At 39.8% G+C, this 27,276-nt stretch overlaps 1 protein-coding gene across 3 annotated transcripts in view; it reads right to left on the bottom strand.

Annotated features, from left to right (window-relative positions):
- Positions 1-27,276, bottom strand: part of MACROD2 (mono-ADP ribosylhydrolase 2) — an 891,460-nt gene that overhangs the window by 248,560 nt on the left and 615,624 nt on the right. For all 3 annotated transcript variants that reach the window (XM_054194034.1, XM_054194036.1, XM_054194035.1), the window contains exon 8: positions 17,703-17,776. In XM_054194034.1, the coding sequence (XP_054050009.1) occupies positions 17,703-17,776 (74 nt within the window). The remainder of the gene's footprint in view (positions 1-17,702; positions 17,777-27,276) is intronic.

The following is a 27,276-nucleotide window of genomic DNA, read 5'->3' as shown; positions in this document are numbered from 1 at the left end:
GAGTCTCTTGTATGTAGGAACACATGTAAGGTACAGTTAGTAACACAGTATTTTTATCTATTTATTATGGCATCTTGTATTACCTTGACACTTCAGAAAAACAAAGTGATACGTTTTGTTTAAAATAAACAGACATACCTTCTTTGTCATGGTTTTATGATGATTTCCACCTCTGTTTTCATTAAAATGGTATTAAACGTGTTTAGTTTTAAACAGCCTTAGAGAAATGATTAGTGCTAAAAACATTTAGATAATGGTTCATCTATTTCTGTTCAGACTGACATATCAGATATGCCACTCTTCGCTGGATTCTGAAAGGACAGAAGCAGCATTACACAATATCCACCACCCCCTAGTCTTTTTGTTAATCATCCCTAATCAGCTGTTGCTTCACAAATCAAATTTTTAGTCCTTTTAGGCATGCAGTGTGATGCTAATGTGTGGCAACAGAATGTTGATTATAGACCACTGGGTAGCACTAGCTGCCCCATTAGTGGCATCCAGCTGTCCAGATTCATGCATGAGTGAGAAGGATTTAATAAGTTAAGACGAGGAGCAGTGAAATGCCTGTGATGCAAATAAGGACAATCCAGAAATAATTAGTGTGAGGCAAACCACCTTTTCAAAGCAGAATTAGTTCTCAGGTAAATGAGTGTAACTTCATTAATCACTAGGTGTATTGTAAACTTTCAAACTAAACTGCTTTGACACCACAGAGAAATGCAGAGCGTTACAGAATTCCCATACACAATTATGAAAGTGAAATTAAATTATTTCAAAAGTGCATGAGAATACAATTCTGACAATCATGTGACTATTCTGAGATTATTAAAAAGCATCACCATTTAAGAGCTAACAAAAGAATTGATTACTTATGCCACAAGGAATGATATTTCTTCTTGAAATATCATATTCTGAATGGAATGAAATGAGTACAGCCATTATTTGTGGATGCATCAACCTCACCACACAGTGCCAGACCAAGCACTGACCACAGTCTGCAGTTCTTGTCCCGCTCAGAAAAGCAGCCACTCATCGGGTGCAGAGTGCTGAGAAAACAGTCACACACATTCTCCGCAGAAACACTACCTCATCTTTATCAATGACAAAGTCAAGCGTTTCAGCTAAAGGAAGGCTACAATTCTTAAATTAAGGTCTCTCCAAGACGAGACAGCCAAGTTTGTTTCAATTCAACAAAACAGGCCTTTGGCTCCGGATGATTTAGACATTGGTATTTTCTAAAATATTTTTAATGCTTCTGTTAACCCTCTTTCTGGCAATGGTGAACAGAAAAGCCGAGTGCAAGAAACTGGGCATTCCAAGGCCTTCAGTGGTAAAAATATCCATGAACAGCTTGAGCAGAATTTGAAGGATTAACTGTTTTAAAATCATTTAATTAATACAGAAGACTGCTACTCTTTTGGGATCTGCGTGTTTTCAACTCTAGGAAGCATTAGACTATCAGTGCCTCAAACTTACATTCTGATAACATGGGAAAGTTATTTTTTGTGTCATCTTTTAAAATCAGGATCTGGAAGCTTGCACATGGAGAGTTTCTGTATTTTTCAAATGTAAAACAGTTCTAAAAGAACAGACAGCATGAGCATTCAGAGTGCCGTCACTGTACCCTAGTTGTTCATTATCAAATACCATTTCTTCATTTACTACTTTGTTCCCCTGTTACTCAGTGATAAAAGACTTTTCCAGAGGTCAGTCTTCCCTTCCCCCCCAACCCCTGCAAAAACCCCACAACTTTCCCACGCCTGATATTTTTTGCCTTCTGATCGCAGCCTACAAAGATCGAAATCCCCTACCACAAGTTTCCTTCTAAATTGCAAGTACATCCCCAAAACATCATGGTAGTTCTTTAGTTCTATATCAAATCGCTATAAATTCTAACAAGCTTCAAATAAAAGTTCTGAAGGTTGAGATTAGCCCATCAGTACTTTAAAAATTAACACAGTACCATTTTTCTTACTTTATACATCTTGGCCGAAATTTCCTTAGGGTACAGAGCTTGGCCATGTGTTACTCTGGTATAATAAACAGTCAATGGTTCCATAAATACCAGGGCCCAGCTTCTCAGCTGATGCAAATTGACTTAAATAGAGCTAAGCAGACTGACACTAGCTGAGGAAACAGCTCTGTATATCTAATTATACACACAGAAAAAAGTCACTAAGAGCTCTATCTCAGTTCAGCCTATTTTACGTAATTAACTGTACAATAAAATGTTCTATGATCAAATAGCTCAGTTCCTTTGAAGTACTCACTTTCCCTTTCCTTCAATATGCACATCCAAGAATATATACGTCCATGAACATTTGAAACTATCAGCACTAGAGGCTGCCGTTTTCTATTTTGTGCCTAATCCCAGCTACTCTGGAGAGAAAAGCAAAATCTCCAGCTGGGTGCTGTGACTGCAGAAACAGACTCTTTAAATACATAATGTTCATCAGTACAACTAGAGTCACGTCAGTTGTGATAGGGACCAAAACCACATTCTCCGTTTCAGTCTTCACAGGCCGGACTAGTGCAAAGGCTGAAAAGCTCTCAGACATGAACAAAATGGTCTGGATTTGAATCGGTGACCTGGAGGTGAAAGGCTGGCTACATAACCACCCCGGCTTCACTCTGGCTCTCTTCTTTAGACCTCACTCTAAAAACAAAGATGCATTCATTTTAAGCTCCGTTAACTTTGGGAGCAGGGGAAGACTGTAATTAGCATGCCTCAGTTACATATATGGTTCATTTCTTAAACTCCTTGTCAATTCATTACCCCAATTTTTGACAAAGCAGCCTGGATTAAATCCATAAGTAAATGGATTTATGTCGTTTAGTGACTCAGATTTTAAAACACTACAAAGGCTCAGTGCATTGCCCTACTCCTACAGGAGCTTATGTGCTATTCCACAGACAAAATGTATTAAGTTGATTACATCATTATTTTCTAAATCAAAATTCTCTACATATTTTAGTAAGTTGCCTCCTAGAATCACGGTATACAGAGTCTAAGAACTGTTAAGTTAAAATAACTTCTCTTTGGTTATCTCTGCTTTATTTCTGCCTAGAAGCCTTTAAGCCACTCACAGCAGTCCCTGACAGAACATGCTGGAATACAAAAATATGTCAATTAACTACAGTCAACCAGCTGCTAATACTATTTCTCCAAAATGTCTTCATTATTAATGGAAGGCACTGTGGTGCGCCAACGTGCTGGAAGACTAACTGAAAAAGAAATTATGACCCAGTTCCATGAATAATTATATTGTATTTCCTAACATTTTCCTACCATGTTAACTAGTACAGTTGTGGTTTTAAGTTCACAGATCCAATTTGACCTCTTTTAGCAACAGCCCACAGAGGCCACCCAGCCAGCAAAACCCTGTATTTGTCATATATTTTCATTTGATGAAGCTTTATAAATTATACACCATATACTATGGCTTTACATTCATAGATATTTTCAGTAACCACTGAACATTTCTTCAAAACCACTTTCTAGAGCGTTTAGAAGAAAACAATCTGGAATAAAGGTAACAGCTCTCAATGACTGTGTATATAATTACTCACACAGGTGCTAATTAATCTAGTCTAAAACTGGGACGTGACGGCTCTGGAGACTATTATAAAATATAAAGTCTTTTTTGCTCATACATCATTGGGTCAAACACAGCCCAGGTGATGCGTGTCTGAAAGCAGATAGCAGCTGGGACTGCTTGGTGGCTTGTGTGAAATGCACCGATTGTCTCGATCCAGTTCCAAAGCAACACGCGTCATCAACACAAAAAAAAATGCTGCAGGAGCTGGCACAAATTGACACCCTTGTTGGCAGCCTCAGCGGTGGTGCCAAAGGCTGAAGAGGGTTTGTGATTGCTCTGTTCTTTTGCTCACAGACTTTGTCATTTCTGATAACGCTGACATCTCAGCACATCCATGGCCCAACACCCTTCAAACCCTTCCTTTTCACATCCTGCTGGGCAGTGTCACGGCCTTAGGTGGCAAAATCAGTATATTACCAAAATACCTTAGCTGGCACATATAGGCTATTTCTAGAGATACACTGTAATTATGTTTAAATCTCATTACTTTTCTAAACGAATGTAAGTTCGAGCAGTAATGCAGTGCATAATAAACAACAATACATCATTAAAACAGAGGACTGCTGCGTTATAGTTCAGAGATAGTAAATGGTTTCATAGCATTTCGTGTCCAATTTTGTTTTAAATAACAGCTGTCTGTGCATGCTTCTCTGTGTCCCTCCAGAAGGAAAAATCTAATCTAAAGCTAATACAGAAATCTAAAGCTAATACAGAAAAAAAAAATACTACCCGCTTCCTCTTTTCCAAAAGGAATTCTTCAACTATTCAGTCAATTGAAATCTAAAAATAACTGTAAAAAAAAAATACTTGGAAAGAAAAAAGAATGCCTTCCTAATTGCATATTAATTGCTATACCCAATTGTAACTTTCTTTTGCACTAGCAAGTAACATCATTTGTGCCATTATAAGGCTCTCGAGAATCCTGCCAACAGAGAATGTGCATGTCAAATAATTGATTCAACCTGCCACTTCCCACAGGGTCAATAAGGAGCAGCTGGACTTGCAATCCCTACCTAAAAACAACAGCTGCCACACACAAGATAGACTCAGAGCAGAGGTACAGTCTTTGTTTCCTCTCTCCTGCTCCAAAGCACTTAGTTAAATGCCCAGGCAACAGAGCAGAATATAAAGAGACAAGTTCACCACTCATGCAGGGGGCAGAACAGGGATGACAAAGGGAAAAACTGCAAAGGGAAAGAAGGTAAAAATGAGGGGAGAGCAAGACGTACTGAACCTGCCAGATCCCTGATTCAGGAGTTCATTTTTACTTTATGCAACTGCTCCGGATATGTAGGACATCCAAAATCAACTTTTTCCACCAGCAAGCTTCAGAAAACCCAGTAGCTAACGCTGCACTTTCAAGGTCTATGGCAGCTTTCCCTTTCAACTAGGCTATCTGGGAACTAAGAAACCGGATCAAATAGCTCCTCAGCACTTCACTCCTAAAGTTCCCGCAATACTCTACGTAAAAGGCAGTGTCAGCCTACCTTGCTCCTCTCTACTCCCAGTCCTGATCAAAGGGAAAACGCATACACGCTCTTCATGGCTATCCACAGCTTGACATCTGCCCTCTTTTGCCAGGCCACATCATCACATTTGCTCATCGGACCACAGCAGGATCCCTTTTTCCCCACATACAAAACATAAAAGGTAATCACAAATTGTCAATAAAGACAGGTTACTGACCATTTACATGGAAATCCCAGTGCATTGAAGCAATATTTATACTTTTTATTATCTGCCCATAAAGAATTCTTTATTTTCTTAATAGTCTCGGAAAAATCAGCTACTTATTTCCCTCAGCTTCTGCTATTTGGAGGCATCATACAAGCTAGATTTATTTTTGTAATACGATGGCTATAAATTGCACGTGATGGGATTCTCCCTCAAATACATCTCTGTCTCAAAGTGAGCATTGCAGAATCTGAAACACTACGCTCACAACAAAACAAGCGCTAGTAAATATACAACTATATTTTCTGTAAATACTTGCATGTTCAATGTGGGAGCAAATTTCATGTACGCCCTGTAACAAACATTAACACTACCATCATTAAAGATACTAAATACCCGCCGTTCCTCATTAGCAACTGTGATGCAAAAATTCTTTCACTGCAAAAATGCTCACTCTGCTGAAACTTAAGAGAGCTTTGAGGACTAGTGTTGGTCTATAGGAGTTTTACCCTCTGGATTTACACTCAGAGCTTTGAATTACAAGTGTCTTTGATCATCTGTGATACTGCAGTTTCTTATATATGCAAGTCCACCTTGGTAATAGGAGCTTCAGTACCAACAGCATCCCAGGCACTTTCCAAATTCCCATGAAGACTCAGACCCCATCCTGAGGGCCATAGACACACAATCCACCTGTAGTTACAATGAAATTTTATTCTCATATGCCCCACAAAAATCACACTGGAAAAAAAATGCCTAGGGTATTCTACAAATATAAATATGCATATTAATTAAATATTGCACTTATGCTACATAAAGCTGTGTCAACACTCATATAATCCAACAAAAAAAAATCAAGGGCAGTTGTGCCTCAAATGTCCAAAGGGAAATATATTTGCTTTGTAAATATTAATGAATTTAATATGATGTCCGTAGGGAGAGATTTTAACAGGGAACACAGAGCAGTGGGGCAACAGTCACAGTGAAAGCCAGCAGGACTTAAGCATGTCATTTCTATTGTGCCTTCTGAAACATTTCCCCCATCATGAGGTTATCATCGTACAGATCGTATATTATTAGTATGCAGTCCCCAAAGGAAGATGTTTGTTTAAATGTCCGCAGGGAAGAGGTTATCGTCTGACAGGTATCAAGATTAAATTCAGGGGATTCAAAGTGCTATGTGATACGTTTCTTTCATATTAGGGCAAGGTTTGTGCATTCGCAACTTCAAAACAATAAGCAGCAGTGCAAGTTCAAAGACTTCTTCCACGTCCAATGTCTTTTCCACGTACTCTTGCAAAACAAGGTTAAAGTAAAAAGAATTAATTAAATTAATCAAATATGCTGTATTTTAGCAATAAAACAACAGTTATTAATTAATATCTCAACTAAAGCATAAGACTATGAATATGCAAATAGAAGACTAAGGCTTTTTAACCTTTTGGCTTACAAAACCCAAAGGGACTTTAAATGAAAGGTGAGATTTCCAGCAGAAGAGGATGAAAGTCGCATATAAAACCCTTTCCCCCAACCTGAGAACACGTAGCTGGATTGAGGCTTAAAAGCACAGTCCCTGGCAAGCGTGCAGAAAAGCTGGATGGAAGAGTGCAGAAAAGAATATGGAACCCGAAAATCCCTTCCTTGTACCTCATTCAAATCCAGGACATTTGGAGACGGGCTCATGAAAGACCCTAGTTTCTTGCAAGGGGGAGAAATCAGAAAGACACTTATCCCCCTGGATTTATTGTGCGTTGATCATGTGGATGACCATGTAGGAACTGGTTCTTGGGATTTTATTTCAGATTGCAGTACTAGAGAGTACAGCCGTGTATTAGCATGTGGTATTTTTAGTCTAATAGCAAAGAGAAGACAAATACTGGCTCAGAAAAGTTCAATACTTCTGGTTCTGAAGAGTACCCCAAATTCAGTTCTGTTAATATTAAAATGCACTCCTGAATCAGGACGAAGACAGACAGAAAAGCAGAGAGACATGGGCAACAGCAACCTGGTTATTTATAAGGCATAGTTGCAAGTTACATCTATGCTCTGTGCCATAGTGACTTTCAGTTCAACTATAAAACGATGCTGCTTTTAAACCTTCTTAATTCTGCTTTAACCCTCAGTCAGTATTTGTCTTCTTAACCACTGATCGTTTTCCAGTTATTTTACTAGTCTCAAAGTACATTCTTTTTTTTTTAATGTAGAAAAAAAAATAAGACTGCAATAAATTAATCCAATTTAGATTTAGTAGTTGTAAACAGCCTATGCTAGTAAAAATTAACCTGTGCTCTGTTGTCTCATGAGAGATCACGTTAGGAGCAAGGTGAGAACCTGAACCAGTCTCTTTGTAGCCTTCACTCAAAAACTCTTCTCAGGAAGCACTGTTTATTCCTACTGAAATAAAGAATTTTATAGCTCATCTAATAATTCTCCATTTTTTCATTAATCCCGAAAAATGAAAGAATCACACAACCTGTCCTGAAGTCTAAGTAGGAAGGCAATGCACACCCTTAAACTGTGCTAGCATTCGAATTTAAGCAGTTGTTCTGTATTAATTATCAGGTATTTTATCTTGGAAGCCCGTCAGTCATTCCCATGTTTCCACAGGTCCCTACCGTCAATGCTCCCCTACATCCACAGTGCTCTTGTCATCTGTTCTGTTATTTCATATTTAATAGGCAGACCCATTTTTCACCTTCCCAGGAATACAGTACGATACAGAACCTATGAAGTATGTGACCAATATAATCTAACCTATTAAATGTCAGAATCGTATATCTCACACTATATGTCAACATGCTGTAGTCTAGCAGCAATAAACTCATTTTGTTCCTCATAGGGAATGCACTCCGGCTCTAAGAATCCACGCGGGTTTCATTCTGTATAGATTTGATTGTGATCTACTCTTGATGGCTAACATGCTCGGAGATGATGGTGGGAGCTGGCCAGATAAAATCTCAGATGGGAAGACAGAATAAAACTTAACAAAATATCCCCTTTTTCGTTAGCCAGCTTCTACCAGTTTGGTCCCTTGCAGGGTGATCCAATGAGTGCTCCAGTGTGAGACTTGCCTAATTGTAGCTTTGTATTTTACTATTATTTCACCCTCACATGCCATACTGGACATTCTGCTTTGGGGAAAACTGTAGGCAACAGACCTGAATTTAAATTGAACAGAAGCAGCAGCTTTCCAGAAGCAAACCAGCTACGTGAATTTATTTGAAACAGAACACCAAAAAGCAGACATCATACGCTCTGCAGGATGCCAGGAAAGCGCCAACAAAACAAAGCATGTGCTCTTGGCTCGTGTGGAAGGGCCGCTGCCCATGCCAGCAGAGTGGCTTCACTTAGCACCGCATTGTGCGCTGCGGCTGGTCATGCAGCACAGCCGTCAGCTGGTAACCGTCCGGCCCAACCACATGTGCTTCCAGCACATGCTGGGCTGCACAGCTAAAGCACCTCCAGGGCACTCGCAGAAGCCCAAGTCACATGGACAGACATTTCTCGTCTGCAAAGACCGGCAAACACGTCACCTGAGAGTCAATTCAGAGAACTGAAAACTCTGTGGTTGAAGTAAACCCCGTCTGCACACTGTGGCTGTGGAGCAAGAGGCTGGGCATTGGGCTCCCTGTCCTGAGGCCGAGCCAAAGGGACCCTCCCGTGGTTTCTGCCAGCACCCTAATGAAGTCTGGTGGCTGAAATGGCATCAGGGCCAGACTTCATCTGGCCACCTGGTTTATATGCTGCTGGCAGCTGCCTGGCCATACCCGTCCTCGGCAGACAGCTTCGACTGTGAGTCTCCCAAAACTCTGTCTTCATGATGGGAGCCTCCTTGCAAACCTCCACAAAGCCAAAGGCAGACCTTCTCCTTCCTCTCACCCCGTCTCAGCTCAATTCCTGCTAAGATCCAGCTGTAAGCCACAAATACAGTTCAGTTGGACATGAATATATAACAACACATAAATCACAGGTTTATTAATATGAAGAGCTCAGAAGCAAAACAAAGATTGTAACAGCAATTCCTCTTTTACTCATAAAGTATTTTATCCATGTATCTCACTAGAGCTACATGGATGGCTACTCCTCATTTAATTGTCTGTTTATTCCTATGTACCCACAAGGTGAGTTTAAAGAAAAGTGTGTCCAGTAGGGCAACAACGATAACGGAATCTTTCCAAAATGAAGGCTGGAGCTCTTCTGCATTGGGCTTATTTCACAAGCCAGTTGAAATGATCGTGATTTCTGGCTGAAAACCAGTACTGAAAAACAGGGATGCTGTCATGATCTTTTTTGTCATGCAAGAAGTAACAGGAAAGGGAAAAAAAAAAAAGTAATTTTGTTTCTATTTATTTTTAAGGTCTTTTCACACAGCTCACCACAGTACCCGGGCCCCTCAATGTACAGAAATCAGGAGGGAAAAAAAAAAATCATAGAAACAAGACAAAATCTCAACCCTGAACTAGTAACAATTTTGTTAACATAGCTACATGCCTGTACAATGCTCAAGCTATTCAGGTTCCTGCTATCATAACTGCCATCAAATTGTAAGGATAAAAAGAATAAATGCTCTGACAAAATTCAATTATTAGATAGTTAGCTACTGTAAACACAAAAGAACCCATGCAGAGACCTGTCTTGTATTAGTGACACTCATTAGCTGTAATGGAGTTACAGGAGTCATTATTTATGCAATACACTAATTGTATATAAATCTTTACAAAGATGTATTCACTGAAAACATCTACACTATGCACAGAAGTGGATTTCCTTGATCTTCAACAAATTTGAGGGGGAAAAGGTGACAGGAAACCAGGTTACCAACTCCCCCCCCGCCTTTTATTGGGGTCACAAGTGAGTAACTTGGATATCAGTCTCATGGGACGTCGGTCACATGGGACGTTCACAGCAATCACGAGCTCTAACATTTTTTACCAAGAGGGATGCCTTCCTGCCTCGATCTCTCAATAGCTGTATCAAAACCAAAAAAGCTTCTGAACTTTAATAAACAAAGTATCATGTGTAATGAATATGGCCTTTGTCTGCTTCGCTTTATCAGCCTCCTACCTGAATGGCAGTCTGAAGAACATAAAAGGAAGCATCGCTGCCTTGGCAGCTTACTTATTTCAGAAAATAACTTGTCTGTTGGGACGGTAGTTAGGTTTGGGCTTTGGGGACAGCACTGAATCTCTTTGAGCCCAGTGAGAGAGCAGCTACACAGAGCAAGTAAATCATTTTAATTTTGTACAAGTTGAAAAGCATTTTTTCCTCGACTTCAGCTAGATGACAGTGGCATGATGGCTGATTTTCATTTCAATCAGAGCAGCATATGATTACCACCTAATTAGAATGTAGAAATAGAAAGGAGATCATTTTTTAACCTACCCAAGAGAACTGTGCTGGGGGAGGGGAGGGGATTATGTTAATCAAATGATACTGGCATATAAGAGCTACCAAAATAGCCGCCTGAATTTTTATTGGCACCCTTACTGTCCTTGAGGATCTGTCAGTGGCCTCAACTGAAACCTGTGTTTCAGAGCTTTATTTATGAGTAATAAACATACTTTAAAATAAATACATGTCACTGCAGGCCCAAACTTGTCATAGAAAATATCACCTTACGCATAAATACATTTATTTTTTTCAAAATTACGTACAGTTTTGTTGACAACTGTAAAACTGTAAGCATAAAAACTACCCAAGCAAACTCAAAAGTAATACTATCTAGGGGGAGCTGTTTGCATTATATTTTTAAAAAAAAAAAAACAAACTATATTTGCTTTCATTAAATATTGTCAGCCAGCTACTCCACTCCTTTTTGGAATAAACATAGAAACTTAATTGCTCAGCCTAGGGGAATATAACTGAGGTTACATTAAAGGAAACTGCATCAGACAACATTTTCCAAGACACACTGTCTCCATATCCATCCTTCTATAGAGATAAAGACAAGACCTCATCTCAAGATGCCACTTTGTTTAATTGTCTCTAAGGTCTAAAGGGCCAAAATTAGGTTGCCAAGACCACCAAAGGGAGGGGGAAAGAGAAAGTTTGTTTGTTTGTTTGTTTTTAAAAAAAGGCAGTCTGCAGAAATAATGAAATCAGGTTGCCCTGATGTTTTCGGAGGTAAAAGCAGCTTTTTGTTAGCTGCCTGACCCAATTTTGAAAGGCGAGACAAGAGAAATGTTCCTACCCTGCTGTTTTACACCTCCTAGGTATATGCCTACGTAACGTAACACTGCACACCACAGATACTCCCAGACTAACGTGGTACCCAAATGGATAGCATGGGGTGCCATGCTTACCTGCAGAGTGCTGCACATAACACAAAGCTGTGATGTTAGCTTACCCCCAAAATAAAGCTCTAGTGCTTTTAAAAGCTCACTGAGACACACCTGTACTACCCTGCCTTGTGCAATAGAGAACAGATGGCAACACCCTTTGCTCTGTCCTCCCATGCAGTGGCTGTCCAGGAGGACCATCTACTGCTCTCCAAACTAGGCACCGGTACCTAGCACCATTTTAGGTGCTGGGGATGTCCTGCCTGGCACACAGATATCCCTCTGGAGACCAACGGCTCTCCTGTAGGTGCTGTGCCATATCTGCCAGCCCACGCAGCAGTCATGCCCTCCCTCAAGCACCTAAGAGCAGTGCTCTTTTTGTTACAGCAACAACAACTCTTTTGAGCTGAGATGCTTCAAGCAGGCTTAGGCCTGTGTGGCTAATACACAGCGCAGCTGGTTTAAGTCCTGCTGACACTGTCGGCTGTGTCTTCCTCTTGAGGAAGCTGCTCCCTCACCGCACTACTCTGGCCCTTCCTGACCAGGAGGAGACACCTGCTATAACATCAGGGTGACAAGCTCTGTGAGGACAAGGAAAACAGCATAATCCCTGAAGCTCTGCCTTCTCATCACAGCCCGTCCCCCTTCCTCGAATTCCTACACACCCTCTGCATCCTTAGAAATTCAATTGCTCATGCAGCTTTTGTGAGCAGGATAAAAGTCCCTCCAGTCACATCCATGGTCCCCACTGCAGGGAGCATTTCCTCTGCTCTCATACACCCACAGCTCCTGCTGACGAGGCCACCAAGGCGCAAATGCATATGGGAATCGGTGCACAGGAAAGGTAATTCCGCTTAAACTATCTCAGTAGTGGAAAATGTCATTGTGATTTGGATGAAACACAGCACAAAACGAAGCACAGGTGCAGGGCACCCGTGTTGTGGTGTGCCTAGCTTGACAAACCAGGTGTTTCCTCCTGAAACTTTTTTGTAATGAGAAGTATAGCAACTGTGATCCTGCCACCCCACTGAAAACAGTTCCACTAATTTCAGCTGTACCAGGATTTGCTCATCCTGTTTTGCTGGAAATGTACATTTATTTATTTATTTTAGCAGTAGGATGATGCATAACTACTTGCTAAAACATGGGGACCTAAATACCATACACTTCAGGCAAAATAAAAAAAAAAAATCTCTCTTCAGTAGTGATTCTAATGAAAAGGAATCAGGAATGTGTTGATTTATTTCCCATCTATGTGCTTTTAATCTGCATCAGTTATTTCAATGGAACGTATATTGCAATTGCACTTTCCTGGTTGTTGTTCTACTGGGGTGAGTAATAAATGTTGTGAGATATTGTGCAAGAGAAAGAACAATACTTTGAACTAAATGTGCTGTTAAATTATTTTCTTGAGCAGTGAAAAAGTCCTGAGGCTTTTCATGTCAGTGACATAAGGTAAGGCAAACACTGAGCATTTTTTATTTTTCACCCTTCTGAGAAACATAGCATGGTACTGAAGTAAAAGCAAATAACAATTTCTAACACTGCAAATGTTCAAAGATACCCGACTGCAAAAAAACAAACATAACCTTCTCCCCACCGCCCCCCAAAATATAGGGGTGCAGTATTTAAAGGTGTCACAACTCTGTTGCGATACCATTATGGGAAATCAGGTGGCAATATCTCAAACCTTGTCAAATTATCCCAGAAAGAAACATTCTGAACTGTTCAAAGAGCATAATGTGCATTCTTAAATGAATCCCAGTATATAATTTCCTAAAGGATGGGATCCAATTCTATTTTGTGCTCTGAAGAATTCTATTAAACCTTTAGTGCACTTTGTGAAATGTGAAAATGCAGTTTGCTAAAGAGATAGCCTAGGTGGTCTGCAGTAAATTAACCCAGTACTGCTGACTGTGGCCATTCTTGTGAGTTTGCTCCAAGGGATTTCTACGCTTACAGTATAACACCATTTACCAGCTTCTAAACTAGATTTGCCCTCTGGCTGCCAGTCAGCAGACCTTGGTGTAAAACATGTCCCGAAATTAGTTTGACTGAGTTGCATTTCAAGACCAGAACAGTTCTGTGTTACATACAACTAAGTCTAAACCATTACTTACAATACTGTTGTTTTTCCCTAGTGGACTTGATGTAGTTAAGTTTTAGGCTGCTAGACTATGATGGCTGGGGCCCTGCCTAGCTGGTGTTCCCTGTTCAGTAAATTACAATAGATCTCTCTCTGTGTTGCTTTGTAACAATTAACCTCAGAAAGGAGCCAACTCCATTTGCATGGTAATGAGACATTCATCTGAGCAACACTGGAGTTAAGCATGCTAATAAGTTTTTACGCAAACACCTGAGGGGTCAAGCACAACAACGGACTTGGATAAGAAAACCTTTTATTAAATGCAAATCACTTTTCTTGTAAATACTATGACAGAGAACTTCATGGGACTCTAAAGGTTTGCAAGAATGGAGTCATTTAGGTTGTATTTTCAGGCCCCAAGGCTCACTAAGGAATATAGCCACTGCTTTATATATATTTTGAATTAATATCAGTGTGCATAAAATCTTCATTATAGCATCAAAGGAGAGAAGTACTACAGGAAGGTAGAGAGGAGGAAAACAACAATATTGCTTTATCTTTCACAAATTTGTCACAGTTTCTTGGGATGCAGGAAGGCAGATAAGACACTGCTGCTGTAGAGCACAACAAAAGACTTACAAATTTTTTAAGTTTCCATCTTATTCACCTATCTGTTTTTGCCAGGTGTATTGTTCTGTAGGCAAATTTCCTAGTGAGCCGGCTATCATTTTGGTCTCTCTCTTGCACTAAAACTTCTCGAATTCATTCAATCAATTCACATTCTACATTCAAAGAGTTTGAGATTTTAGGACAACCAGCACCAAACATTACCAAGGGGATAACTAGCTGCCAAACGTCTTCGGCACTAAAGGAGCAGAACCTTTTCAAAGGCAAGGCAGGTTGCACAAGAAGGAATGAAGGAAAGAAGCTGCCTTTGGTAACATTTAACTCTGGCAGAGCCAAGTGCGGTAACCTCTTTCGCTCAGGAGAGGCTGTTAGCAGGACACACTGACTACATTTTGACAGCGCAGCCAGTGTCAGGGGAGTGGTTCTGGTTAGCGATCACAGGAGTGAAACATGGGCAGCCCTCTGAAAAGATGCCTCGTGGCAAATCGTTAGAGATTTTGCTCCCAGACTAGAACATGTGAATTTAAATATCCAGTGGGTGTAGTGGGAGTTGCTCTACCTTTATGACAGGAGTTTATAGAAAGGACTATATAATACAGTTTTCTGCAATAAGAGGAGACTATATTGTTGAAACCCAGAAAGCCCCTATCATTTCTGTTGCTGTATGGTAAGCTACTTTTTGGAAGAGTTTGGGTGATATATAATGTTACTACTCAAAGCCTAAAATTGAATCAGAGGGAATAAGTGTACACAACATAAAATGGATCAGATTGACACCTATCACAGAGCTACATCCGTTCATTTAAAAAAGGTGAACTACGCTCACCTTGCTATATGCATTAAACAACAGACCCAACAACAGCATCCTTTGCAAAGACTCCCTTTCACTATGTAAGTTACTTCTATTTTCAACAAAATTGTTGAGTATTGTTATTTTGCTGCTGACTGATTTATCACATGTAAAACCTCCCAGTATGCCATAGTCTAAAGTCCAAGCCAGTAGATCGCAGAAAAACCTTATGGGAAAACTTTGTACAAGAAACTACAAAGCTATGAATAGCTGGACCCTCAAAATGTATCTTGACTAAAATCTAGTACTCCCTTTGAAAATGAACAAAAGCTCTTGGGATTAGCTCTGAATTGTGATATTAAACTGATATGTAATAATTGCATCAAATTCATCCCATGTACATCTTCAAGTGCATCAAACAGCATGAGCTCTCAATTTGGTGAGTCTGGGATTCGGGGTGTTAGGAAACATTTAATATAAAAGCTAGCAGCTATACTAGTCCAAATTCAGAAAACAGCAGTGACATGAACTCAGTAAGATAATTTTTAACAATTATCTTGTAGTCAGGAAAGCCTGGGCTCCCTTCACTGTCCAAACACTGTAAACTACAGCTACTTATTTACGAAGAGTTCAGATTAAATTGGAGTTTGTGGGGAGGAAGACAGAACGTTTAGAGTTAGGCAGCTAAGGATTAGAAGGGAACATGTTACAGAGAGTAAGTAAGGCGGAATCACGCATATTCAGTGTTCATAGTTTACAGTAATCTGTTTGGACCATAAATACAGTAGTATTTTGCAGACACGGGTCAAAATACATAAAAAATTATAACTCAGATAAGAGTCATGAATGTATATGGCAAACACTGTCACTTCAATCACTATCTACTATGAACCTTAAGTCCTCTTCTGAAACAGACCTGGAGGCTTTCAGATGACAAGGGGAGGAACTCGCTTGAAGTCTATGGAGGCAACCAGAAAAATGTGGAATCAACACACTAACTAAAAGAAAGATGGAAAGGTGACACGCAGGGCACACGGGAGTTTCCAGACCAGAAGCAGAAGGTGAAAAAAGGGAAGACTCAAAGTGTACTGAAAGTTGTCTTACAGCTGATAAGCGATGGCTGAACCACAGTAAAATACTTCAGAAAATAGTTTTTATTGAGAAAACTTCTACACTTTTGATAGGCAGGCTACCAAATGAAGTCAGGTTTCCTGTAATACCCCTGTAATTAAGGGGTGTATATACAATACATGCCCATCTTTTGAGGGACAAAAGCTTACTTCTGGAGCCAAAAATTATTTTTAGCCTATTTTTTAAATTATGTGGTAAAAATGCAATTAAGAGAAATTATAAAATGGCAAAGCAGCGCAAATGTAGGAGTTCTAGCTTTACACTTAAGGGTTAAAATTACACATTAACTGACCAGACTGCCAAAAATATATGTCTAGAGCTAGGCTGATAAGCTAACACCTAGGCACCATAGCGTTAACAAAGACTGTCCATCCAAAACTCCTGCTTCACCACTAAGTCACAGGAAGCTACCAAGAGCTCAGTGCTACAAAGAACCAGTGTCCAAACACATACACACTCGTGAGTGTACTTACTGGAAATCAGGTTTGGAAACTTCAATTTACTATTCACATCTCAACAGAGTATTTCCTTTCAATTCCAAGTTGTTAAAAAAACCAAGCAAACCACAAAAATCTGCTAAATTCATACTCTCATGTATCACATTCTCTTGATAAAAAGGCCCCCTGAATATATTGCTAGAGGAAAAATACTAATTATGTCCCTGTATCCAGTGCTTCTCCACTGGATGCTTTGTTAAATATTTTCAGACAAAAATACTGAACAACTCTAGCTGTCTGAAATCTGTTGGCTGTCATCATGAGGAAACAGGCATATCTTCAGTTTAAGACATCATGATTATTTTATTTGTTCTGCCATTTCTACGTTGCATTTCTCCAATTCAACACTAGGAACTATCAGCCTGCTAAGAACTCAAACCAGAGAAAGACAAAAACTAGAAAGAGGAGATATGGAGATAGTTCTGTTGAAAGCATTTTTTTTGTCTTGTAAAAGTAATCACCATCGTGTTGCCAATGGAAGACGACCAGTCCTGTCAAAAATTCACAGTTGTATCACGTATTTAATGAGCGTTCTGGGGAAAATGAACACTTAACTGTAAGCAAACCAAAAATTAATGAAAATAGAAAATACTATCACACAGCTCTTTATTGTAAGGCGACCCCTGGAACACCACTGACCTTTGGTGGCTGTTTCCACTGACAACTATTATATACATTTCCTTTCCAAGAATCTCTTCATTATTACATGAAAACTCTGACGCTCAGAAACAGATTAAGAAGAGAATAGTCTTTTACTTTGCCAGGAAAGATTAAAACGCACAGGAAATGCACAGTACTGTTTCAAACAAAGGTACTTCCCTTCAACTCCAGTGTACCTTTTAAATATAACAATCTTCCTCTGGCTATATTGTCCTGACCTGATTTCATTGGTCTTAGACTAAATAATAAAATAATAAAAGACTTCAAAGCTCAAGTCTATGTTTACTCTTCACAGTTTTGGACTCAAAGACCGTAACCTTGAAGAGAAATTTGGGAAATTTATGTTTTATTCCATACCTCATTATGATTCTTGCTCAACCATTCCTTAATAGTGTTAAGGGCAATGACAGCAGCAGGCTCATTTGGAAAACCTAAAGACAGAAGAAATGAGAGATAAATAAAAGGCACGCATTTTTCTACACATATCCAGTTTTTTATTTTCTCATATTTCCCTACCTCTCATCCTCCCCCCCATTTTTTGGACTATTTTGGGATTACAATTGGTAAACTCCCTTCTTCACAGATTTGTATAAAGGGTTTAGGTAACATCAATTATCAATTACTTTTTTCCCCCAGATAAACAAATTGAAAATAGGAGCAGTCATGTTTTATTGGATTTTTTATTTTTTTTTTTTTTAAAACTCTAGCTAGGAAAGCTCCACAGCTCACGAGAAGTAGAAACAATAGAGCGCTATACACACGTCATACTAGGCAGGCAACAATATAACACACACATCACAGTAACAAATATTAGGCTTACATTTCATGGCATGAAAGAAAAATTCAGACGTTTCTTAAAGCATAAGAGCTTTCTTAAGGCTTTCCTTCTTTAATCCATCTGTCAGCAAAACTATACAACACTATGATTCCCAACGCCATAGGCCTTATAAGGATAGAAATTTTTGAGTTAGAAATCTCTTAATTTATGACCTAAAACATAACGAACAACTTTGGAAATTAACGAATTCATGAAGCATAAGCATATGAATTTAAGGCCTGATGCTGCATGATATACTAGCAATAATAACTCCCCCCAGCACTAAACAATACCAGAAATCTTTCCAGGGATACAGACTTTTTGCTTTGATGGTCTCTATCTATCAAGTCTAAACATGCTTTCATTACTTAGGCAGCCTTAATTTAATTTTCCTTTAGATTCCTAACTTGAGGGCAGCAAATCACTTTTGTGAGGATTTAAAAATAAAAACCCATAAACTGTATGAATAGCTCTCAGGAGGTTAGATTAATAGAAGTCTTTGAAGAGGTGGAGCTGCAGGCACGGTGTACAAGCAAGCACCGGGGCTAGACAAAAAGTGTCATGAAATTTGGCATACAGCAGCATACATATAGCCTTTCTTACATCATACATCACCCTAGCACCATAAACTGAAATGCAGACACTGCAAAAATTAGTAGATACGTCCAGCTTTTTGACCTAGCACGTTATCCTCCAAACTCGTATCTCCTTTAACCCTTTTTCAGAACTTGCACACTGCTAGATTAAAATAAAAAAAAGGAACAAAATCCCTCCACCCTCTTTGAATCACATCTCCAAAAACATTACTCCCTGTAACTGGACTCCACAAAGATTTTAGTACGCATGCTGCTGGACGTTTCAAAGTGACAGATGACAACTATCCAGCAAGAGTAGCAAGTAAAGTCAATGTTTGGGTAATACTGACATTTAGCACGTGCTTCCTTTGCATGCGTTTCTCAGTAAAGCGTATTTTTAATTTCTTAGAAATCTTTTTTCCAGGTCCAAGATAGAAAATTAGCTAAGATCCTACAAGTGTTACTGTGGATACTTCCACTGCTGCTGAGAAAACATATTCTTATGACATTTAATAATGCTGCTGATATCATCAAGCCAGATGTCTTATGACACAAACTAATGAACACGAACAGAACCCAAAGCAGGGACTTCCAACAGCCTCATTTTCATCATATAAAAGAACAGACCTCTAAGCAGACCGGCTGCTCAAATTAGTAATATCCTCTCTAACAAACCAGGACTTTGTAACATAGAAATTCTGTACCCTGAGTATGGTGTATCTGCCCGGAAACACAACGAACACCATGCAGAGGGAGAAATGCCTATTTCAGACAACTGATATACCATTGTTTATGCACTGAATGGTTTCTTTTCAGAACAATTCTCTCTCCAGCAAGATTCACTTTTCAGGCTTGTTTTTCACTCCTTTGCAGCAGTGTATTTGCCCAAAACTGTGATAAAGCACTGGCAATTTTAAAGAAGCATAAATCTCTCCATAAATTGTACGTTATTTAGAAAACCGCTGCCATGCTAACCAATCTTAAGTAGAACCTTATCTAGAAAACTGGTGTTCAATTACTCTTAAGTAACCACAACGTCAAAGAAATAGTTCAACCACCAAAATAAAAACCCTTGAATTTTGCATATGATTTCAGAAAGTATCTTGGAATCCATAGAAGCCTTTTATGACCAGTTACCAAAAAAAAATACCTAATTAATATTTTACACACATTTCTGGTAATTTTAATGAAAGGATTACCTTATTGGCTTTATGCAGAAGCAGAATGGAATTAGCCTCCTGTTCCATAACCTGCACCAGCACAGAAGACTGTGTCTCTGTTTCTCAAACAGAAAAACATTTTGTTTTATAGGACTGGGTTAAAGGGAGATAAAGTGAGATGGGATCTTTTTTAACACGTTTTTGCGTTGTTTTTATCTCTAAGCTATATTTGTCTGCCATAACATTTCTGGTCTGCTCTCATACACACACCCATCCCCCTTCCCCACTTTCCTTTCAGCGAAAAAGCAATCTCAGTGAGCACGTGGGAATCAAATTACTTGAGAGAAATGAGCTCAAGGAGCCTCACAGTTAACCGACTGCGGGAGCAGCAGCTCAGGCAATTCTGGCTAAAGGCTCAATTTCACAAAAGATAAAACAGGTAAAGTAATAAGAGTGACACTGGCCCATGTTACTGCAGTGAGTGCTCCTCCAGAATACTGAAAAGGACAAGGGCACAAAAAGGCAAAGAAGCATTAGCCATAAGGTGTGGGCAAGCGGTGCTTCCGTAGGACTTCACTGGGTTTACCTGGCTGGAGAAAAAGGGATGGCTGGCAGGTTGTACGTCATGGACTGGCGTGGGGTGAAGCATGTACCTACCCACACACAGAGGCCTCTAATTTGGGCCGCCTTCCTACATACTCCAGTGGCAAAGCTGACATTTTGTCAACAAATCTCGCTACACCACAAAATGGGCACAGGCTGCCTTTGGTTCCTGAAGAGCTGCTTCAGCAAGTGGGAATTGTACTGCAGCCCTCTGCGTTTTGCAGTGCCTGCTAATCACATCTCACCATCTATTACCAGGGTCCACTCCCCTCCCTTCAAGTACAGCAAATCCTAGAAGCGAGCAGTCACTATCTCTTGTGCCCTTCTTGGTTCAAGAGCCTTCTTTTAAAGTGGCTTTATTCATTACAGCTGATGCTACAGCAGGTGCAAGCCTAGTAAGACAGCAGAAACCAGGGTCTACGGAAAGTCCTTCAGGGTGCAAAAGACATGGTGGGTGAAGGAGATCCCACATGCATGCATGGCCACAGCTGAGCTTTCCTCTGGTCGTTCAACGCTGCCAACTCTGGAAAGTATGTCCATGTTAAGCATCTCCACATGCCTGTCCCTCTGGCCATATGGGAAAGGGCTGTATCACAGCTGTGTCTCCAGAAACACTTGTTACTCCAAAATCTTTGTCATTTGCTTGGAAACTTATGAAAGCTTTCCATGTCTCTGCCCAGTTGCTCCACAGCTAAAATGACACTCTAGACAGGACAGCTGCCTTTGTATACACCTGTAGAGAAGCAAGTGCCAGCTTTAACACTGATTTAGGTACCAGCATCAGTCTGGCTACAGCCAAACTCCAAAACCTCCTCTCCCCCGTTGTTAGTAGATGTACCTAGCACTACAGTCACTCCCTAAAACGAATGACTATGCATTCCTACTCCCCACTACAAAAACTCCATCCTACTACCATCACATAAAATATACCTCATCTGAACTCTATGCTTTCAGTATGTCCTTGCACAGATATTACCACGGTGACAGCCTATGAAAGCTTTTAAAGGTCTTCAAACTTATGAGCTTCTGCACCTCTTTCCAGGACTTTACCACCTTATTCCTGGAAATTGTTAACACTGACCTGAGAAATGGCTGCTGAAACAAGCTGTACACTGTGCAAGTTCTTCCAGTCATCATGGACATAATTTTCCACAGAAGGCATGGTAAGATCTGGTAGAATTATTTTGAAATATTTGATATTAAATAAATGTGCCGTTTTAGACGAGGAGAGTGCGGAGGAGAACTGAGAAAGACAGTTACTGTAGAGAGACATGTTGAAGTTTCCCTTATATTTTGTATTTATTCCCTGGAAAGCAACCAGTAAGAACATAAGTCCCCCTATTTCATCAATGTACAGAAAATATGCGATGAATTCCCTGTTGTTAGACACTCTAGTGTAAATGCTCGGCCTTTTGTGCTTGAGCGATTTAGCAGAGAAGCATTCACACTATTGTGAATATCTGTTACTGTATGCCTAATTTGTCTGTGCAGTAACTGAAAAATGTATACTAGAAGTTCTTCAATGAATAACAGTGCAACAAGAATGTTGTGAGATAAAATTAATAGAAATCTATTTAAGGGACTCCCAAATTGTATAGAGATGCTGGTAGCTTTATCTGTCTCTTTTACTGTGCTCAATCCAATGCTGCATCTTATTAAAAACGTCCAACTTACAATCAGGTAATGTCACCTCCCCACGAAAAGCCCATTAACAAAACATAAGTACTAAATAATCAACTTTTAGTATGATACAGCTGAAGATGACGATAACAGATTATAACAGCTAGGTTGTAATACTAACAAGCAAATGTCAATCCAGAAAATCACTTTAGTAGCTCCAGGGGTAAGTGTTACAATTTGTCAGTTTAAGTGAGATGCCTAATGTTTTCCCTAAATCAACTCATCCTGGTAAAAAAAGTTCTGCGTGGTTTTTTTTGTTAGCACAGCCTAAATGCTAGACAGGTTTTTATTCATTTAAGAGTGCTCCCTTCTCTATGGTTTCTGAAAGGCCCATCACAATCTTAATATTCTTATTTGCCAGTTTTAATGGTTTAGTTTTGAATCATGGAAAGAGCCAAATGCACACCAACACAAATATGCCTTATGTGTTCCCTCATACTTCCTCAGAGGAATATGTACACTGGCATGTTTGTGCCTGTATCAAGATGCAATAGATTACGGACTGTTCTCATATTCTAAAATCAAATCTGAGTCCCATTGTTTAATCAATGTGACTGTCAAAATGTAATAACTTCCATTTATTTACTTTAGATATTTGTCAATGATATTTAATAATATCTAAAGGAAGCTCTTCAAATAGTAGCTCAACTGTCACATTTTGACACTGTGCAAGTATACCGAAGGCCATCTCTGCAGTACAACAAGGTACTTCCACCACATATCAAGTATTTGCTATGTGGGAATCATCAGCACCAGATGGTGTGGAAAATAAAGACTTTTCCCAGGTTTGTTTAAAAAAGAAAAAACAAAAAGAGGCACTAAGCATTTATTCCATATACGTTCCAAAACTCAGTATTATTATCGGGAGCTAAAAACGCTTTCTGAATCACAACAGACATGTGAAGAACTGAGCTTCATTATGGTCATGTGGGTTAAGGCTAGCTATTGACAACACACTAATCGTACCACTTCAGCCTTAGCGCTTTATGACAATAAAAGGAAACAAACGAGATGCACAGCCCAGCATGCCTGAGGTGGGGTTACTCAGTACACTCACTTGTCCTTCACTTGTGAAACTCGCAGTATAATCTTGCAACCAATCCCATATAACCATCTTGTCAAAGATATATTTTAGCAGCCAAAATGAAATCACTCGTGCTAGGTTGATTCCCATACCATGGTAAATCTGCTCTGCTCGGACGCAGAGAGGGTAGTATTCTACCTACATGCTTAGGTTGTTGCTAATGTCGAGCTTTATTTCTTTTTTCTTTTTTTTAAATAACTATGGTCACATGACGATATGATAAACAAGCTGACAAGTTGATGGTTTTTTTGACAAGCTGATCATTTTTGTGGACACTCGCAACCTGGAAAGGAAGTGCCCTCATTTGGGTCAGCTGCATTGAAGACTAAACAGAAGAGCCATGAATCTTCTGCTAAATAACCTACCTTGCCTTATTGAACTCGTTCAGCCAGAGAAAACCTTATTTGCTGTCCTCTCAAAAAGTAACTCTCAGAAAGACAGTGAAATTAAGTACCGTGAAAAGCCAGTAACCTTTCTGTTACCCCGTTTACCCCCAAAAGCAAAGTTGCATGTGTTCACGGTATCCCTTATAGACTATGCTAGAACAATTAATTAGCATGCATATAAAACCTCAAGGGAAAATGAGAAATTTTCGAAATGCATAAAACAAAACATTCTTCTGAAGAAATCATTATATGTATCTCGATTCGTCTCAAGCAAGGAACATGCCTTTTCATTTTCCTTGAGTGAGAAAATTCAGCAGCAACAGGAAGAGACATACAGCTCCTGAAGAATGATTGCCAATTGCATTCAATCGCTGACATGATAAAAAGGCAGCTGGCAGAAGATAGTTAATAAAGAAACCCAAAATAAGCATCTAGCAGCTAATGCCAGAAACCAAATGTCTCTGCTCTGATGCAGTGACACAAAGCCGGCAGAGTATTGAAATGATGGAGAGCCCTTCATCCACAGCAGCGCACTGGGTAACTCAGTGATCCCTGGTTAAGTCAACCAGTGTCAATGCTGGCACCAGGGCACATTGTAAACCTCGTGCAAGTCAGCAAAACCAGGACAAGTTGCAGGCCGAGATGCACTGGATCTCTTGACAAGAGGGCTGGCTCAGCCTTGGCTCGTCAGAAAAGATGCCCAGTGTGCGCTGTGCTGTCCCGACTGACAGTGGTCTCTTGTCTCATCAGCACAGCAATCCACCTCCATCTACAAGTCAGCCGCTTTTTTCCGTACAAGTTGCAAACCTGGACTCAGCTTACGGCTGCAGTCAAAGAGAGCTCAGTTACAAGAAGGTGGCTAAGATGCAAGAAAAACCACGTCATTGCTGTTTCTCAAACACACGGTATCACACCATGCTTCACTTCACACTCTACTACATTCATATCATCAGGAAAATACCTGCCATGTAATGGTCTTAAAAGCATGAGCTGAGTATACGTGTAGACTATAATTATTTAGGTCATGTGAGCAGATAGAGAGGCTTGCACTAACAAGGCCCTAGGATTCCACTAAAAAACTAGATTTTAAGTTTACCAAGTGGTTTGATATTTGTTAGCATTGGGAGGAAAAAAAAAGGAAAAAAGGAGAAAAGATAAAAAGTTTTACTAAAAATACATTTACACTTGGGCTGCTGAAGAGGAATAGAGTTTCCTTACAAGTACCTTACTGCAGGACAAATTATACCAGGATTCTGCATGAGAGCTGCATATTTGCAAGAATTTAACTTCTCTGCAGCAGTCAGTAGATTTAAGTTAAGATTTTGGTTTCATTCTTTTTCCAGCATTTATAGGGAGTATGCTTGCAGGGGGACCGCATCATGGATAAATGGGTTCTCTAACAGTCTTGTAAAAAAATATAGTGAGCAATACTCAGAGACTCTCTGGGAAGCAAACTGCTTCAGAGCTGTGCTGTTTACTGTGCTATGAGATGGAGCTTTTCTGCCTGTCAGAGTATTTCTAATGCCCATGTGGAACATTAAGCTTTCAAGCTGAGCATAATAGGGGAAACAGCAGAAAAATACCACAACACTGAAAGGGAGAAGATCTCGCTACTCTGGCAATTAGCATTCTCATATGGTAAGAGAATGTATATACAATGCAAATACAAGCAAGAGATACCCTTACGCAGGTAGTTTCACAATTATAAAATCTACCTATAAGAGCGTATATGCAATGTTTGCATAAATTACACAGCCCTTTAGACACATGTATGCAGCTGCTCATGAGCTCAAGTACATCGTTCTTCTTAAAACACTCTACGCCATATCCAGAATTGCTATTCCAGAAGCAAGTGCTGTACAGAGAAACGTTAATTGAAAGAGGTTTCAAAGTGTACATGAGCTCCTCAATGCTGAGTATTTAATCTTCTACTTATCCATACATAGTAAGCAAGTTGTTTTTTTAGGGTGGCAAGGTAACACAGGAAAAATAATTTGAAACAAAGTATAAAGCACTAGTCAACTGCGAAATCTCCCATCATACACTGAATTGAACAGCAATGGGATATTGGCTTCACTGTAGTTACAATTCCAATAAGGTTAAACATTTATTCTACCCACTGATTTAAATAAAAATGCCTTGTTGTTCTCTTCTGAAGCAATGCATAGGGAATCAATCCTACCTTCCTCAAGTGTCTTGCTAATGCTGCAAGAGATAAAAACAAACAAAAACGCCCACACCCTCTGAATTCCACTTCAAACTGGTAGTTTTCTAAAAAAACCGCGGTCCGATGTGGCGACTCTTAACCTTTACTGACACTATTCCAGGCCCTCCTTAACATACAGTGCCTCTAATCATAAAGGGAAGCATAAGCACCCAGAGATCTGCTGTTCAGCAGTAGGAATGAAGTAACTATCCTGGACTTTGCAAAGCCCGGTTCCCTATGGAAATGCATCCTGCAATTGATTGCAAACTCTAATTGAAGTCTCTCCTGAAGCTGAGATATTCTCGACGTGCCTCTTCTTACTGGAGTCCCTGATGTCTACTAATGCATCTGCCACTACAAGCTGGGCAGGGGAAGAAGGAGGAGAAATTGCTATGAGAGGCTCACTCTTCTTTCTCCTTGCTGGCAGGATCTTTGTGCAGACAGTGGGAGCCGGGAAAGCGCACTGAAGTGCGGCAGAGGTTGGGGCAGAGGAAGAGGAGAGGGAGGGAGCATAGGAGCTTTTGCTGCAAGACGAGGTGCAGGGTTTTGGGGAGGAGGGCTGAATTCAGCAGAATCAGGGCTGTCGGCTTCGCTGGAGCTCTCAGTATTTTGACTGGAACAGGCAGCACATTGTGACAGGAGTTACAAGTACAACTACTTGAGGATACACGTGTATATAAAGGACGTGAGGGAAGACAAGCTACCGCAGCAAAATGAAGGGACATGACAGTATAAAAAGTCTGAGAAACTTCATAGGAATAAAACATACACAGGCAATGGACAAAAATACAAAGACACATAAAGAAAACAGCCGGCGTTGCCAGCCCAGCTCTATCCTTTAAATCACTTCCACCACATTCAATTGCTCTGACAGATGCAACCCAAAGACCTAGCTGGATTATCTAAAACCAACAGAGTACTTGGTGAAGGCCATACGCGTACAAGAACAAACAAAACAATCTGACATTATTTCTACTGAAGCACCATTCTTATCTCCTCTCCAAGGGAAATAAAAGATTTCCGAAGAGCACATAAAGAAAATCAGCTGAAACTACATATACTCACTCCTTGTGAAAAAAAGTGGAAAAAACATAAAAAAAAGGGGAAACAAAGATGTTCTTTTATCTTTTTCCCCAAGAGACATTTATGGAAAAAAGTTATAGGGCAGGTTGGGTGAAAAAGCAAGATACCGTGCGAGGCATATTTAATCTACTTAGTTTACACTTTTTAACCAATACATTATTGATTCTTGGTTTGTGTATATTATTCACACTGTGTATTTTATTTTTTTTTCACATTCTTGCCTCAGGCAGTGATAAACCATACTAAAGTGTCACACAGGCCAGCAGCTATTGTATTCAGGAAGTCTCCAACAGCTCCAAACCGAAATATATCCAGCTAATCTGGAATTCAAAAATGC

Source organism: Rissa tridactyla, chromosome 3 (assembly GCF_028500815.1).
Source record: "Rissa tridactyla isolate bRisTri1 chromosome 3, bRisTri1.patW.cur.20221130, whole genome shotgun sequence".
Lineage (NCBI taxonomy): Eukaryota > Metazoa > Chordata > Aves > Charadriiformes > Laridae > Rissa > Rissa tridactyla.
The sequence above is the reverse complement of the archived record's forward strand: the minus strand, read 5'-3'. Positions and strand labels throughout refer to the sequence as shown.